Source organism: Notamacropus eugenii, chromosome 1 (assembly GCF_028372415.1).
Source record: "Notamacropus eugenii isolate mMacEug1 chromosome 1, mMacEug1.pri_v2, whole genome shotgun sequence".
Lineage (NCBI taxonomy): Eukaryota > Metazoa > Chordata > Mammalia > Diprotodontia > Macropodidae > Notamacropus > Notamacropus eugenii.
Window position 1 is genome coordinate 713979448 of NC_092872.1, and position 16610 is coordinate 713996057.

At 45.0% G+C, this 16610-nt stretch overlaps 1 protein-coding gene across 2 annotated transcripts in view; it reads left to right on the forward strand.

Annotated features, from left to right (window-relative positions):
* The window catches only part of LOC140521498 (ATP-dependent RNA helicase DDX19B-like), a 38919-nt gene continuing 22309 nt past the window's right edge, over positions 1–16610 (forward strand). The window contains exon 1 of one of the 2 annotated variants that reach the window (XM_072636573.1): positions 1–397. In XM_072636573.1, the coding sequence (XP_072492674.1) occupies positions 308–397 (90 nt within the window). In that variant the 5' untranslated portion in view covers positions 1–307. Of the gene's footprint in view, positions 398–603; positions 861–16610 lie in introns of those variants that run through there. The other variant, XM_072636574.1, reaches the window with a different exon arrangement.

Genomic DNA, 16610 nt, shown 5'->3' on the forward strand with positions numbered 1-16610 from the left:
GCATAGGGATGTATCTTAACCTCGTGATGCTGGAGTCAAGTGAGATCTAGGCCTCCGACTAACCCAAACTGCAGTGGAATCTGGGTTAAAATACGCCGGTTAATCCGGGTCCTCAGGCTCAGGGCCCCAAACTGAAAGGAGGCTGTTTGACGTAAAATAGTACAACCCAGCGGGAGGGGGTGGGGCTCCGACACCGCGGGGCCTGCGCAAACCCCTTCACCCCGCTTGCCTCAGTTTCCTCATCTGTAAAAGGAGCTGGAGAAGGACACGGCAAACCGCTCCAAGATCTTGGCCAAGAAAACCCCCAATGGGGGCGCGAGGAGGCAGAGACGGCGGAGAAACTAGCTCTTACTGGACCACAGGGTCGAGTTTAAAAGGATTTCCTCGCAGACTGTCGGTGGGTGTGGCGTGGCGTGGCGAAGCCTGGTGGTCAGTCCCGGTGGCCGTCGGCCCGTCTTCCCGCGGGGAGGGGGCGGCCCCCTCGCACGTGGGAGCTTCCCGCGACGTGGGCGAGCGCGGAGAGGGCCGGGCTGGGCTAGCGGGGCCCGCCAAGGCCGGGGCTGGGGGTGGGACGGGGGCTTCCGGCCGGAGCGGCGCCGGGCCGGAAGAGGCGGTGGGACTGGGCGGGGGCGGGCCCGCGCCGGCGCAGTGCGGCTTCCCGGCGCGGCGCGCGGCCTCCTCCGCTCCCGCCCTCGCTCCCCGCTGGCCTTTATCCGCCCGCGGCGCCTTCGCGAGTGTGTGTGTGTGTCCCCGCACGGCCCCGCGCCGAGCCAGCTGCGCCGCCTCTCCACTCCCTCGGGACCATGGCCACCGACTCGTGGGCCCTGGCGGTGGACGAACAGGAGGCGGCCGCCGAGTCGGTGAGTGGCCGCGTCTGGCCCGGGGGGCCGGGGGCCGGGGGCCGGGGGCCGGGGGCGGCGGGGGCTGGGCAGCGGCGGGCAGCGGGGGGTCAGCCGGGGGTCAGCCTCCCCGCCCGGGCCCCGGCGGCCGCCCTTCGCGTTAGCGTCGCCTCGGGGAGCCTCCGCTTGGCCCGTCCGCATTCACCTTCTAGCCTCAGTTTCCTCCTCTGTAAAAGGGAGATAACGGGGGTCCCGCCCGCCGGCGCCCTAATCCTCGGCCTCCCGCCGGCGCCTCCTGGAGCCTTTACTTAGAACGAAGACATTTCCGCCAGATGTCCGTATTCTGACGGCCGAGCCAGGCTCCCCCGAGAAGGGGGAGGAGACGTAGGCCCCCCCCGCCCCACTCTCCTTCGTGGCCACTAGCACCTTAAGCCGACGTCTTCAGGCGCGCTGGCAATCGCCCCAAGTATGTAAGAGCAGGGCCGTTCTCCCTTAGGTTAGTGGGCAGAGGACAGGACCCAGTGGCTCATGCTGCCAGCGATCGTGCAGAAAAGTATTCAGTGCTAATGCTAAGAGACATACAGATTTCTTAAACCGCTGAGCTTTCAACCCCTTACTAAGCATGATAAAAGATGAAAACAGTCTGTTTTAGGGACTGTTGGGATTTTTGTCCAATTTGGGAACGTTATTGAATTTTAGATAACCTGACCCAGCCATTCTTCCACCAGGAATGTACCCCAAGGAGACAAAAAGAAAGGTCTGGTATATACCGGGGGCTTCTTACCAATCTTTTTTGTGGTAGCAAGAAAAAAAAAAGGTGGAAACAAAGCCAGGGGCACAATAGGTGGAGATGCACGCCCACCCACCATTTTTAAAGCGGAGCAGTTAAAAAAAATGGGAGAAACTGAGCTAAGAAAGCATAATGAGTACAATAATGGAAATGATAACAATGAAAGGCGACTGAGTGGAGATTAAATGCAGGGGACCAATACTGATTGCATAAAACAAGAGGATGAAATACTCCGCCCTCTTCATGGAATAGGGTGGGGGGGGCAGCACATGTGACATACAGTCATGTAAGTCACCCTATTGGTTAGTTTAACTGATCTGTTTCCGTTTATTAATCTGGAGGGTTCTGGCAGGGGGCTGAAGGAAAGAGTGGTCTCTTTCTAGCCTCAGATCTGTACTCCTGACTTGTACCAGGCATACTCACCCTTCTCACTTCCTCATCTAACATTCTTCAGTTCCACCCAGGCTGAGCTTCAGTGCCACCTTAACAGACTTTTCCTGGTTTTCACAATGTAGTTGTCTTGTTTCCCCACCCTCCGTCCTCCCAAACACATCCTGCAATTACTTGGTGTTTATTTTGTATTTAATTACATATTTGTACCTCTTCTCAGAGGTAGGCACAGTTACTGGCCACTTAGAGGGTGCCTGAGGAGTAGAAATGATTGGGATACTAAAAACCACACAAAAATGTCAAACTTTTTTTCCCAGAGCTTATATTGACTGTCTAGCTGAGCATCAGCTGTTAGAGAGTAACTTAATAAAGTACCTAGAGCTGGGAATTTGGGAATTTCCTGTTTAATGATGCAGCATGAGATCATTTACAAAATCGATCCCCTTTCTTTAGGTTTATTTTTGAATCTTTTGTTGAAGCTGTGAAGTGAATCTTTAGTTCTGGTATTATGTGTGGTCCTGAGTTCATGTCTAAGCTTACTTTGTCTGTAGATCTGTTTCTGCAGCTCCTTAGAGGAGTTTTATCAAATTTACCTACTTGAGACTTGCCTTTCCAATATAGACAATTAAGGGTAATTAAAGATAATATTAAAGGTAATGAAGCTGTTTCTGACTTTCCTCCTGAGGCTAGAGATGTTGAAACAGTCTAAAATAATAGATTTTAAAACTGATAGGGTGTTTGAATTGAATGTATTGACTATAAATGAGAGAGGGCCAAATGTGAGTAGTTGTGTGTAAAAAGCAAGTTGTTTTAGTCCATTTTGTCTAAATTAGAACAAGAATCATACTTTTCTAGTAACTTCATCCAGATTACATGTAGTATTTCTATGAATTCTATTTGAGTATTAAATCTCATTCATGAAAATACTGTAACTAGACTCATTAACAGTTTGTTAGCTACGTGGTTCCTTACTTCTGAAGCAAACTGCAGACTTTAAAGACACTGACTGAAAGTGTTGGAGGAGGCATCGCTCACTAAAGCAGAATGTCTGATGTGTGTGCTTTGGGGAATCTGACTTCTTTGTGTAGGGGGCCTTTTCGTGACCCTAAAGGACTATCAAAAATAATAATGTAAACTAACTGCCTCCCATATTAGCACACTGTTATGGTAAATGTGTCAGAAGTTAATGCTTTTTGACAGCAAAATTTGATTTAACTCTGTGGTTCAGTTACAGGGCCGACCATCTGAAAGTTGGGCAGACATTGAAAAACTAGCAGCAACATTGTTGCCGACTTTTGTATCATAGAAATTGAGCATTGCATTGTTCAAGTGTGCAGTAAGGCAGTTTTGTTGAGGAGTCTGTGGAAGCTAATGTTTTTGAATAAAGAAAGACCACTTTATTGACACCTTGTATATCTTTTTTCTGTGTTTCTTTGAAAGACAGAACTTTCATTTTCTGCTTCCTTATTTTTCCCAAAGAATCTCCTAGTGCAAGTGTTCTGTATAAAATGAGTACTCTGTAAGTGTCCTTGACAAACATTTAGGGCAACTAGAAATGGGCCCAGAACTTTGTTCTACAGCAAGTGCCTGGGAGTTTAAAGTATTGGCCCCCTTCTCTCCCTCCCCCTCTCTCTCTTCTTTGCCTCCTCTTCCTCCTTCTTGTCCCTGTCCCTTTTCCTTCTTTCCTCCTTTCTCCCTCCTTTCTTCCTTTCCTTGATTAAGCAGAAGGAATGTTGGATATTTGGGGTATCTAGATTTCTAACAGATTATAGGTGTGCCAAATCACTTAAGTTTCTGAATTTATGAACCATGAAGATTTTGTGAAGGATTGTGGGGAGGGGAAGGGTGCAGAATTAATTGTTACTGTTTGCCCTTCATTCTCGAAAAGGACTATGACCATTAGGAAGGTGAATGCAAGTGAATTTGATTTAAGTGAGGGAGGGCTGTGCAGTCACCAGCCTCCTTTTCTCTCCAGGGCATCTGGGTCCAGTGGCCAGATACAGATCAAGACCACTGAGATTGCCCAGGATGCGGTGGGGCTCCTTGGCCTTTTCAAGCTGAGATCCTTAACTGGTTTCAGTTTGCCTGAGGCAAAGCACCTGTTAAGTGATAAAGGCTTAATAAGAAATGAAGCAAAGAATGGCCTCTTTAAAAAACAAAACACACACACCTAAAAATAAATTAATTAATTAAAAAAAATAGATCTGAGAGGAGAAGAGCCTCAGGGATTCTGGAGAAAATGAAAACAATTGCTATTTACATTTATTCTGAGCCAATCAGGGCCCAGACTTTGACCAAGTAGATCTTGACCTGGGACCTATTATTGGCCAATCAATGACAGCCAGAGGGATTTGGGGTTAAGGCTGGTCTTTAAGTGAAAAGGAGAAAAAAAAATTTTGAGATTAAAATTTACATTCCCTTTGGGCAGAGCACTCCCACTGGTGAGGGTGTGATAGCTTTTGTGGGTAGAGGGAAATAAAAGAGAAGGAAAGCTGCGTTGCTCACCTGGCCAGTTCCAGTTCGTTCTCCAGTGGGCAGATCCTTTTCCACTCATAGAGGTGGCTTTTTGTCCTTCGGTTCTCGAAAAGGACTGCCTGCTTTAGTTTTAGACTACATTGTCAGAATGTTTACAGGCTAAGAAAGACCTCAGTGTCCTGGGACATTTTATTCCCTTGTTTATTGTTTAGCAAGATTCATCTGATATTTAAGTAACCATTTCTGCTCTAATTCCTGAATGGTTTTATCTATTAGTGACATTGTTGGGAAGGGAAGTTAAAGAAAGCTGTTCAGCTTTTATTTCTTGTTATTGTTTTAGTGAGCTGATGTTTTATGTGACTGAGATCCTTTATTTCACTTCCTTTTCTGATTCTCTGCTTTCTGTTATAAAGTCCTTGAGAAATAAATGTATCTTTTATCTTTCTTTTTTCCTCTTTTTTTCTTCTCCCCTCCCCTTTTCCTTCCTCATTTACTTAATCAGTATGGAAGCTCTTAACCTGTTGCTTTTCCCAATCTGGGCTAATTGGCTCCTCCTTTGGCAGCCTAGCCCCCTCCTAGGAACTCACCGTACTGGCATTACTCCTAATAGGCTACTGATAGCCCTACTTAGGAGTTCAAGTGATCTATCAGCCTCACCTGCCCTGGTCAGACATTTGTTATGTGCCTACCAGGTGCCAGGCACTGCAGCAGGGAGTGCATGTGTGTGCCACTGATGGTGTTTGGGGTTCCTGGGAACCCAGAAGTATCAGGGTACAGGACATTGTCCACCTGGAATAAATTTACCACTCAAACCTTCCAGTCAAATGACAAAGTTTATTGTAACCTCCAATAGTAGCAAGTAGGATTCCTAGTGAACTTGCACCTTAACAGGGGTGAGACTGATGCTTATGTACAAAAAGGGAAAGTGAAAGTGATGTGATTTGGGGTGCCTAGGAACCCTGAAATGTGTCAGGGTACAGGGCAGCTTCTTCCTGGAATGAATTTGCACACTAACCTTCTTCCACTTGACAGTGACAAGGTTTATTGTAATGCCTGGATTACTAGTGAATCTGCAGCTTGATGGGGATGAGAATGATACTTTTATACAAAAAAAAAAAAAGACTGTGAGAAGATTTGGATGGGATCAGGGAGTGGTAAATAGCCTGGGGGGCCCAGATTCTGACTGTGAAAGTAGTACCTAAGTGGTCTAGACTAGGTTGGGACACCTCAGTGAAAGAAATATTGAGTATCTAGGTGGACTGGACTGCACCTGATGCCTGGGGGAGAAGCCGGGGACTGAGTTGGTGAAATAATGGGGAAAATTCAGGGCCCAGGCCCTGTCACCCAAAGGGTCTGTCTGGGATTAAGGAATGGCAAAATAGTCTGGGGTGGGCCAGGTGCAACTGTGAAAGGACTATCAAGTAGGCTAACTAGGTGATCTAGATGGGATTATGTGTGAGTAGGCTGAGGTAGATAAGAGGGGCCAGTGAGCTGGGCTGCTGAAATGTATGGGAAAATCTGGGTTGCTTTCAAGTCCAGGTCCCATCACCGCCACATTTATCTAAATGTGTTTTTTATTTTTCAGTTTTAACACAGTACATATCACATAAAACAATTCCAACCTTTGGTCAGGTGATATTTCTTTTAAAGCATTTACAATATAGGCCACAAACATTTTTTTTTAACATCATCTGAGACACAAATAGTAACTATGCATGCTAACTTCATAAGCCCTTGACCTAATTGTCTCCACACCATTACTAAGAATTAGAGGACCCTAACTTATTGTTATTGGTCTAAAATCCTAAGCCTAATAGCTTAATTTTAGACTTGACCTCGGATGTTTTCCTACCAACAATCTGTAATTTAATTGATCTTATTAAGTTTACAAACCTTTTGACTATAGGAAATTGCCACCGAGAGTAGGAACATTGCAGGGAAAAAAATCTCCCCAACTTCATGTCAGTTCCAGGCAGGAGTAGATTGTCAACTTGGATTTAGTCAGGCTTAGAGTCTGCCAAGTGTCCGTGGGGAAATTGAGTCAGGAGAATCCTACCTCAGCCCAGGCTAAACAGCCATTCTCCCACCCTTCCCATGAGATCACCTTTTGCAGTTCCTACCAGCATCTCCCAGGCTTACCAGCATCATGGGATTAGAGGCTCAGACCAGCTTTCTTGCTATCCATACCTGGAGTTAGAAGAACAATCACTTAATAGTCCCATAGCATCTTAAAATAGCCTTTCTCTACCTGTTCTGGTTCCTGCTTAAATAACAATCATAAAATCAAATTTACCATTAAAACCTTAACTTTTCCATCAATACCAAATTTTACCTGAAGTTACTTGCCTCTAGGAGATTTAGACTAAAATTCATTTCCCCAATCTAAAGATGTCTGATTTAGTCTCAGTAGTTAATTCAGTCAGTTGTTTTAATACTAATTGCTTTTATATCACTTTGTAACATGTTCAATTTTTCTCCCCATCTCTCCCCTCCCCCCACCCCCCTAATTCCTTGCATTCTGATTACCCCTTCCCTCAATGAGCCCTCCCTTCTATCACACCCCACCCTTCCCTTATCCCCATCTTCTCTCTTTTCTTGTAGGGCAAGATAAATTTCTGTACCCCATTACCTGTGTTTCTTATTTCCTGGTTGTATGCAATAATAATTCTCAACATTTGTTTCTAATACTTTGAATTCCACTTTCTTTCCCTTCCTCCTTCCCTACCCATCCCCACTGAGAAGGCAAGCAATTCAATACAGACTCAATATATGTCGTTTTGCAGAAGACTTCCATAAAAATCATGTTGTGTAATACTAACTATATTGCCCTCTATCCTACTCTATCCCCCCTTATTTTTTTATTCCCTCATTTGACCTTGTCCCTTCCCAACAGTGTTTATTTCTAATTACTCCCTTCTCCCATTTGCCTTCCTTTCTATCATTCCCCTCACCCCACTTGTCACCTCCTCCCTCTCCTTCCTCTAGTATAAGATAGACTTTTTTGTACCAAATTTGGTGAGCATTTTATTCCCTCCTTAAGCCATATGTGGAGAGAGTAGCTTCACTTTTCCCCTCTCTTCTCCCTTTTCTCCTCTGTTGAACAAGATTTTTCTTTATCTCTTTTATGAGTTGTAGCCTGCCCCATTCCATTTCTCCCTTTCTCCTCCCAGTATTTTCCTCCTTCTTCCCTTAATTTTTATTTTATATATATATTTTTTGGTGGATATTATCTCTTCTGATTCAACACAGCTTGTACTGTGTGTGTGTGTGTGTGTGTGTGTGTGTGTGTGTGTGTGTACATGTGCACACAATCCCTCCACCTATCCAAATACTGAGAAAAATCTCAAGAGTTATAAATATTTTCTTTCCATGTAGGAATGTAAACAGTTCAGCTTTAGAAAGTCTTTAATGATTTCTCTTTCCTGTTTACCTTTTCAAGCTTCTCTTGATTCTTGTGTTTGAAAGTCAAATTTTCTATTCAGTTCTTGTCTTTTCATCATGAATGCTTGAAAGTCCTCTACATCATTGAATGACCATTTGTTCCCCTGAAGTATTATACTCAGTTTTGCTGGGTAGGTGATTCTTGGTTTTAATCCCAGTGCCTTTGATTTCTGGAATATCGTGTTCCAAGCCCTTTGATCCCTTAATGTAGAAGCTGCCAGATCCTGTGTTATCCTGATTGTATTTCCACAATACTTGAATTACTTCTTTCTAGATGCTTGCAGTATTTTCTCCTTGACCTGGGAACTCTGAAATTTGGCCACAATATTCCTAGGAGTTTCTCTTTTTGGGTGTCTTTCAGTAGATTCTTTCAGTATTTATTTTGCCCTCTGATTCTAGAATATCAGGACAGTTTTCCTTGATAATTTCATGGAAGATAATGTCTAGGCTCTTTTTTTGATCATGGCTTTCAGGTAGTCCCATAATTTTTATATTGTCTCTCCTGGATCTATTTTCCAGGTCAGTTGTTTTTCCAATGAGATGTTTCACATTATCTTCTATTTTTTCAAACTTTTGGTTTTGTTTTCTAACTTCTTGGTTTATCTCATAGTCATTCATTTCCCTGAACTCAGTTCTCTCTTTCAGAGAACTGCTTTGTTCAGTGAGCTTTTGAACCTTCTCCATTTGGTTAATTCTGCTTTTTAATGCCTCCTTCTCCTCATTGGCTTTTTGGACCTCTTTTTCTCTCCAGCCTAGAGGCCGATGGGCAACCCGAGTCTTACCTTTCCTGGTCTTCGGCGGCCAAACAGGATAAACGTATGAGAGAAGAGACTTTCCAGAGTCGAACAAGGGTTAGGCTTTATTCAGGGTCTTGGTTACATGTACAGGGTGAATTCTTCCTGAGGAGAGAGGAATCCTCCTCCCAAGGAGGCAAGGATCATACAGCAAGAGAATAGGAGTGGGAGAGGGGAGGGACCTTCTGCGCTCTAAGGGCCCCTCAGCTCGCCTTCAGGCTTTCCTGACCCTACTTAAGCTCTCCTGCCGCATAGTTTGCACCTGAATACCGTGCCTGCTCTCAGCCTTTAGCTAGACAACAACAGGTGTGCTCAGACCATGGGTTAATCTCAAGGGTGGGATGCTCTCCCCAGCAAGTTTCCCATGGGGAAGAGGCGGAAATGCACGAGATAGCCCGGGTCTCATGCCTCAATTCCCAGCTGTTCCCTGGGGGGCCTCATGAGAACTCTGAGGTTTTAGAAGTCCTCACTTTTACCTGCCCGAGACTGTCCACATGAAACTGAGCTTACACCCCCAACATTTTTCCAATTGAGTTAGCCTCTTTTTCAAGGTGTTATTTTCCTCAGCATTTTTTTGGTTCTCCTTTAGCAAGCTGCTAACTTGCTTTTCGAGCTCTTCTATTGCCTGAGCCTAGTTTAAGTTCACTTTGGAGGCCCTGGAGGCAGAGGTCTGTTCACTTTGGAGGCCCTGGAGGCAGAGGTCTTAACTTCCTATGACAGTAAGCCTTGTTCTTCCTCTTCTGAAAGGATGAGAGGAGACACCTGTTCACCAAGAATGTAACCTTCTATGGTCTTATTTTTTTCCCTTTTTTGGGCATATTCCCAGCCAGTTACTTGACTTCTGAATCCTTTGTCAGGACGTTAGACTCAGCTGCTCCATTCCTTTGGGCTTTGGGTGGGGGTGGGTCTGTCACTCAGGGCTGAGGTTTAGATCAGCTGCTCCCTACAGCCGGAGGCTTTAAATTGAACTGCCTGAACAATGGACCCAGGTTGCTTCCCAACCTCCGTAGCTGGGGCTAGTGCTGAAGAAAGCCCTCCCCCACTGACCTTTGTTTCTTTCTTTGTTGCTTGTGGGTTGAGGTATCTGGGATTCTCCCTGCTAGGTCCTCCTCCTCCCAGTGCCCAGTGGCCAAGGCTATGCTGTGCTCAGCGTCCAGTGAGATAGACCTTTCCTGTCGGCCTTCCCGGCTACCTTTGGCTGGAAACCTCTTTCTCTCTGTTGTTCTGTGGCTTCTGCTGTTCTATACTTTGTTGAGAGTCATTTTTACAGGTATTTTGTGGGCTGTGGGGGAAGTGCTAGAGTATATGCATTTTTCTACTCTTGGCTCTGCTTAAACGTGTTTTTATGAAGATACTGAATCTCATTAAAATCAAGCGATAATTGACTTAGTTCTGCATTTTATTTAGTAATGTGAGTTGTAGAACTGGAAGAGACCTTAGAATGAAACTGGTTAGTTCAACCCTCTCATTTTACAGATGAGGAAACTGAGGCTTAGGAAGCTTCAAGTGCCTTGCCCATAGCGGCAGAAGTGTGATTCAAACCTGCTTCCTTGGACAACAGACCCATTGTCCTTTCCACTACTACACAGCTGCTGCTTTCAGTGAGCGTGAAGGATGCATACATCTAACTTAAAGGAGGACTTCCAAGGTCATAAAATTCCTAACTTTCTCTGAGACCACCTGCCACAGTTTCATCCTGACTAGAGCCTCTGTTAATGCTTTGTAGGTAGCTTGCATTTACTTATCTGTTCTCTTGCTGTTTTTTCCTATAGAATGTGAGCTGTTTGAGGATAGGAGCTTTTTCTTTTTCCTTTTTTTTTTTGTATTCTAGAGCCTTTAGCACAGTGCCTGGAAAATAAAGAGCAAGTGTTTAATAATTGTTCAGCCAATCAAACATTTATTGAAGGGCTTACTCAGTGCTAAAGCACTATGCTGAGGATACAAAAAGGAGCAAGAGACACAGCCCCTGCTCTCAAGGAGCATAGTCTAATGGAGGAGAGAATAAGCAGAACCAATATAGACAATATGTACAGGAGAACTAGGAAACAATGAAAAGAGAGAAGGCCCTAGACTTCTGGCCTGTGGATAGAGAGCTGAACAGAACAGGCTAGAGACAGGACAGTCAGGAGCCAAACAAGGTTAATTTCAAAGCAAGCAAGGACCCATGTGCCCGAGCCTGGGGGTATCATCCACAATGAGACAAGTTTTATTCATTGCAGGTCATAGTTCATGACCAGAACATGGGTACTTGTATTTGGGGGAAGGGGGGGCTGGTGAGATAAGTGAGGAGTCCTGGATGACTCCTGGGTTGTGAGCCTTAGGGTTGGAAGGATGGTGTTGCCCTCTAGTAACAGGGAAGGTAGTAGTGGGGGAGGATTTGAGGGAAATAATGATTTTTAAGGGATATGGATATCCTTTTTGAGATTTCTGAAAGGTAGCTGAAGATGCAAGATTGGAGGACAGCAGAGGGATTGAGGCAGGACAGGTAGATTTGAAAACCAGCAGGCAGAGATGGTAATTAAATCTGGGGAAGCTGATGAGATCACCAAGTGAAGTAGTACAGAGGGAGAATAGAAGACGGCCCAGTAAGAGCCTTATGGGACACCTAGGGTGAGTTGGTGTGGTTTGGTTAGGGATTCAACAGAGGAAACTGAGAAGGAGCAGTTTGATAGAGAGGCAGAGAACCGAGAGAGGGGTATCCCGAAAACCTAGGGAGAAGAGGGGAGTGAACATCGTCGTAGGTTGCAGAGAAGTCAAAGAGAATGAGGACTGAGAAAAGGCCATTGGCTTTGGTAAATAGATCATTGGTCACTTTGGAGAGAGCCATGTTGGTGGAATGGTAAGGTCAGAAGCCACATTGTGAGGGATTAAAGAGCCAATGAGAGGAGAGAGAGTAAAGGCTGTTATTGTAGATGGCCTTTTTAGAGAGTTTAGAGACAGCAGAAGAGATATAGGACAATACTAGGGATAGAAGGATCAAGTAAAGGGTTTTTCAGGATAGAGGAGACTTTTGGGATGTTTCTAGACAGTAGGAAATAAGCCAGTAGAGAGGAGGGAGAGATTGAAAATAAGTGAGGAGGATGACAGAGAACAGGGGATGGAATGGGATCATTTGAACAAGTAGCAGGGTTAGCCCTGGTAAAGTTATGTGTATGTGTCTTCCCATGAGACAGGGGTGAAGGAGGAGAGTGGCAGAAGGTCTCTGTCATAGGAGGAGATGAGGAAGAGGAGAAGAGAAGGGGGAGCTCATGGCAAGCAACCTTAGTTTTTTTTCTGTAAAATGTGAGGCAACATTCTCAGCTGAGAGTGTGGGGAGGACAGCCATGGGAAATTTGAGGAGGGATGAAAAGGTTTGGAAGAGCTGTTGTGGAGAAGGGGATAGTAATAAGTTGGTAAAAGAGGTGTAGAAAGATTGCCTAGCAATGTGAGGGCCCAGTTAAAGTTGTGTAACATAAACTTGTAGTGGATCCAGTGAGAAGGGTAGCATGACTTTCTCCAACTGTGTCAAGTTCAAATTTGGTCTCAGACAATTACTAGCTATGTGACCCTGGGCAAAGTCAAAGTTTGCCTCGGTTTCTTCATTTGTCAGATGAGCTGGAGAAGGAAATGGCAAACCACTTCAGTATCTTTGCTGAGAAAACCCCAAATGGGGTCACAGAGTATTGGACACGACTGAATAACAAAAAATACTTTAGTTTAAGCTGCTTCATTTTATCTTTGCAATTATATGGTGAAGTAGTCAGGGAAGTTATCATCCCCCATTTTATTGATAAGGGCCTGAATAAGGGTGGCAGCTATGTAAGCAAAGAGAAGGGAAGAGATGAGGAAGTTGTCATGGTTGTAGAAATAAGACTGCATCTGAATAGATATGTGGAATTAGAGAGTGAGGAGTCTGATATGATGCCAAAGCTGAGATGTGCACCCTAGTGACTAGGATGGAGAGAGGTTGTTTTTCCATTAGTACCTTTATAAGCTACTGCTGCTGCTTTGGATGCCTGGAAGTAGTTAACTTAGAAGCTGCTCCTGGCCAAAACACAGGCAGTAAAGAACTTGAATAGTTGAGGGGAGGGCCTCTGTTGGAGGGTGACCAGGAGAGGTATAGTTGGAGACAAGGGCCCCCTGAGAGATACAACCCACCTTTCCACCCTCTGGTTAGTAACACACACCTGAGAGTTATTGCTCCCACCTTGCAGACCACTGGCTTGTAGGATCCTACGTAGACTCTTTCTTTAGCTTGGTATTTAAGGCTCTCCCAAATCTGGTTCGTTCTCTCCAGTCTTTGCTCTCTGTCATGCAATTGATATTCTTACTACTAACTGTTCCCTGAACTCAACACACATTTCCTTTGAGATAGATAGATCAAACTCTTACTAAATGTCAGGCGCTGTGCTAAGCACTTTGGATACAAACACAAAAAGTAAAACAGCCTCTGCTCCCAAGGAACTTAATATCTTTTTTCCAATTTGCACTTAGAGTTTAACAGTTCTGTGGAGGTAGATAGCATTATTCATCAAGTTCTTTGAAATTGTCTTAGATCATTGTATTCATCAGAGTCAGTAAGCTAAGTTTTTCACAGTTGATCATCTTCTGATATTGGTGTTACTGTGCACAATGGTCTGGTTTTGCTTACTTTACTTTGTATCAGTTCATGTAAGCCTTTCCAGGTTTTTCTGAAATGTTCCTGCTCATCATTTCTTATAGCACAACATATTCCATCACAATCGTAGAGCACAGTGTGTTCAGCCATTCCTCAGTTGATGGGCATCCCCTCAATTTCCATTTCTTTGCCACCACAAAAAGAGTTGCTATAATTGTTTTTGTACATGTAGGTCCTTTTCCCTTTTCTTGCGTCTCTCTGGGGTAAAAATCTAGTAGTGGTGGTGGTGGTGCTGCTGGTGCTGGTGGTGCTGGTGGTGCTGGGTCACAGGGTATGCACAGCGTGTTAGCTCTTTGGGGCATTCTAATGGAGAAAGACACCATATTAAGGGGAACCAGAAAGAGGGCTGAGGACAGTTCTACCATTGCAGAAGTGACAAGTCTAGTGTGGTCCTTATTCTGCTCAAGGTCAAGCAAAGGTTCGCCAGTCTGAGCTGGGGGACCCAGGGGCTCAGTCTAAGATGTCTGTGGAGGGTGCCCAGCAGGATGGGGTGAGCACGATGGCTGGAGTGGTGGCAACATGCATGCTAAGGAGATGGCTGGGAAGGATGGAGGAAGCTCTGAGCACAAGAAGGGAAAACAAGCTTGTTAAAGCAGGGGTCCTAGAAGGAGGAACAGGAAGGGGGATGTTTTTGTTCTAACCTTCGTCGGGCCTTCTCAGAACCTGGATGTTTCTTCAAAGCACAATTTGGCTCATCTCTCCTGAAGTTTTCACTTAGCTACTTCTTCCCTCCAGTTGTTAATGCTCTCCTCAGTCTACAAATTGTGGGTCTCCAGGAGACTGTAGCTCCTTGAGGGCAAAGATTGTGTTGTTTATGGCTTAATCCCAAGTCGAATCAACAAGTATTCATTCAATCCCTACTTTTTGTTAAGCACTGGGGCTGCAAAGAGAAAGGCAAAAACCACAGTCCCTGCTCTCCAGGAGCTCGCAGTGTGAGGTGGAGGCAACAAGATGGACCAGCAGGATGTGGGCAGGATAAACTGGAGCTAGAATCACAGAGTCTTGGAAAGGCTTCTGGTAGAAGCTAGAGAGGCCACAAGAAAGATTCCATGGGGAGGGATTCCAGGCATGGGAAATAGCCAGTGAAAATGCATCCAATTGAGTATCTAGTGGAGCAGCAAGGAGGCTGGAGGGGACCAGGTTATGAAGGACTCTGAATGCCACACAGGATTTTATGTATTTGATCCAGGAGAAGATAAGGAGCCAGGCACTGGAGTTTACTCAGTAGAGGGGGTAGCATGGTTGGACAGTGCTTTAGGAAATCACTTTAGAGGATGGATTGGAGCGGGGACAGACTTGAGGCAGGCAGACCTACCTGTGGGCTATTCCAGTAGTCTAGGCATGAGGTCATGAGGGCCTGCAGTGTCAGATGAAGGAAGGGGGTGCATTTGAGAGAAGTTATGAAAATAGAGGGGCAGCTAGACATCTCAGTGACTAGAGTTCCAGGCCTGGAGTCAGGAAGACTCATCTTCATAAGTTTCAATCCAATTTCAGACACTACCCTTCTTGCCTCAGTTTCCTTCTGTCAAATGAGCTGGAGAAGAAAATGACAAACCACTCCAGTATCTTTGTCAAACCTGGAGTGAACTCAGGAAGAGTAAGTGAAACACAACAGAACCACAATGAACATAGAATTGACAGAATTTGACTGTAGATTGGATATGGGGAAAAGAACCTGAGGAGTTGAGCATGATACCCACAAGTCCTGGGTGACTGAGAGGATGCTAGTGCTCTTCACTGCAATAGAAAATTGAGGAAGAATGGAGGGTTTGGGGGAAAGAGTTTGAGTCGAACACACATGTTGAATTTGTTTTCTATTAGGCAGTGAGAGGTGGGAGTCTGGAGGTTATGAGAGAGGCTGGAGCTGGATGAGTCCATTTTAGGTCGATCAGGGCTCATTCAGTGTCTGGCTGATATTAAAGGGCTAATGTTCGTCAGTTTAGAGGTGGTGCAACCTGCTGGAGGGAACATGGTTGCTTGTGGAGTCTGAAGATTTGGATTTTAGACCTGGGTAGGCCCCAGGATAGCTGAATGACCTTAGGCATGTTGGGAGAGTCAGTCAATACATATTTATTAAGGACCTCCTGTGTGCCAGGTGAGGCCATATCCCAGCTCTGTTACCTACTCCCCATGTGACCCTGGGGGAGAGGTAGGGAGTCTTTGTCAATTCAGGAAGGGGAATTAGAAGACCTCAAAGGGCCATTCTCTCCCCAGAGATCCAGTCCTTTAAGTCACTTAACCTCTCTGACACTCAGTTTCCTGATCTCTAAAATGAAGATAATTTTAGAGGCTTATCAGGAGAAAAGCTCTTTTAAACTATGTAGCAAGCCTCGTGTACATGTGAGTTATTGGTACACCCACTGGTAGAGCTAGCCTTTTGTGTGGAACCAGCAGTGAAGAATGACAGTCCTGAAGATCTTAAACATTGTATTGATGCGCAGCAAGTCACCTTTTGCCTAGCACCTAAGGTTGTTGGGAGGGAAACATTACAACTGATAACATGCTAAATAAATGTGAGCTGTTACTGTCACAATCAGTCAATCAGTAAACATTTATTAAGCACCTACTATGTGCCAGGCTCTGTGTACACTAAGTACTGGGAATACAAAAAGAGCCAAAGACAGTCCCTGCCTTCAGAGCGCTCACGAAATCTAATGGGGGCGGGGTGGGGGAGGGGGAGGGAGACAAACTGCATACAGGATAAATGGGAAATAATTAGCTGAGGGGATGCACTAGAATCTACTGGGGCTGGGGAAGGTTTCCAGAAAAAGATGAGATTTCAGTTGGATCTTGAAGAAAGTCAGGGAAGCCAGGAGAGATGTGGTGGGAGAGCATTTGGGGCATGGGGGACAGCCAGAGAAAATGCTTAGAGCCAAGAGAGAGAGTGTCTGGTTCTTTATCTCAATAGCAAAATAGTACCCAGAATCATGAATCAAAACTGTTTCTGGCCTAAAGTTCTCCATGAATAAGGGCTAACAGTAACCAGGAATGAATAGTAGCCATTGTGGGATATAACTAGGGTCTTAGGTGGTATTGAAATCAGTCCTGAGCAAAATAAAACACTAAGCCCTAGTTTATTTGCCAACTGATGCTCCTTTCAATTTTTCATGTAATCTTGAGGCTCATTGAGGAAAATCGAAATAAATGGGTGTATCTGAGATGTTTAAATGACATACTTTTCCTCTTTGCAGAATCACAGGTAGTATTGTATTTCTGAAGGGTTT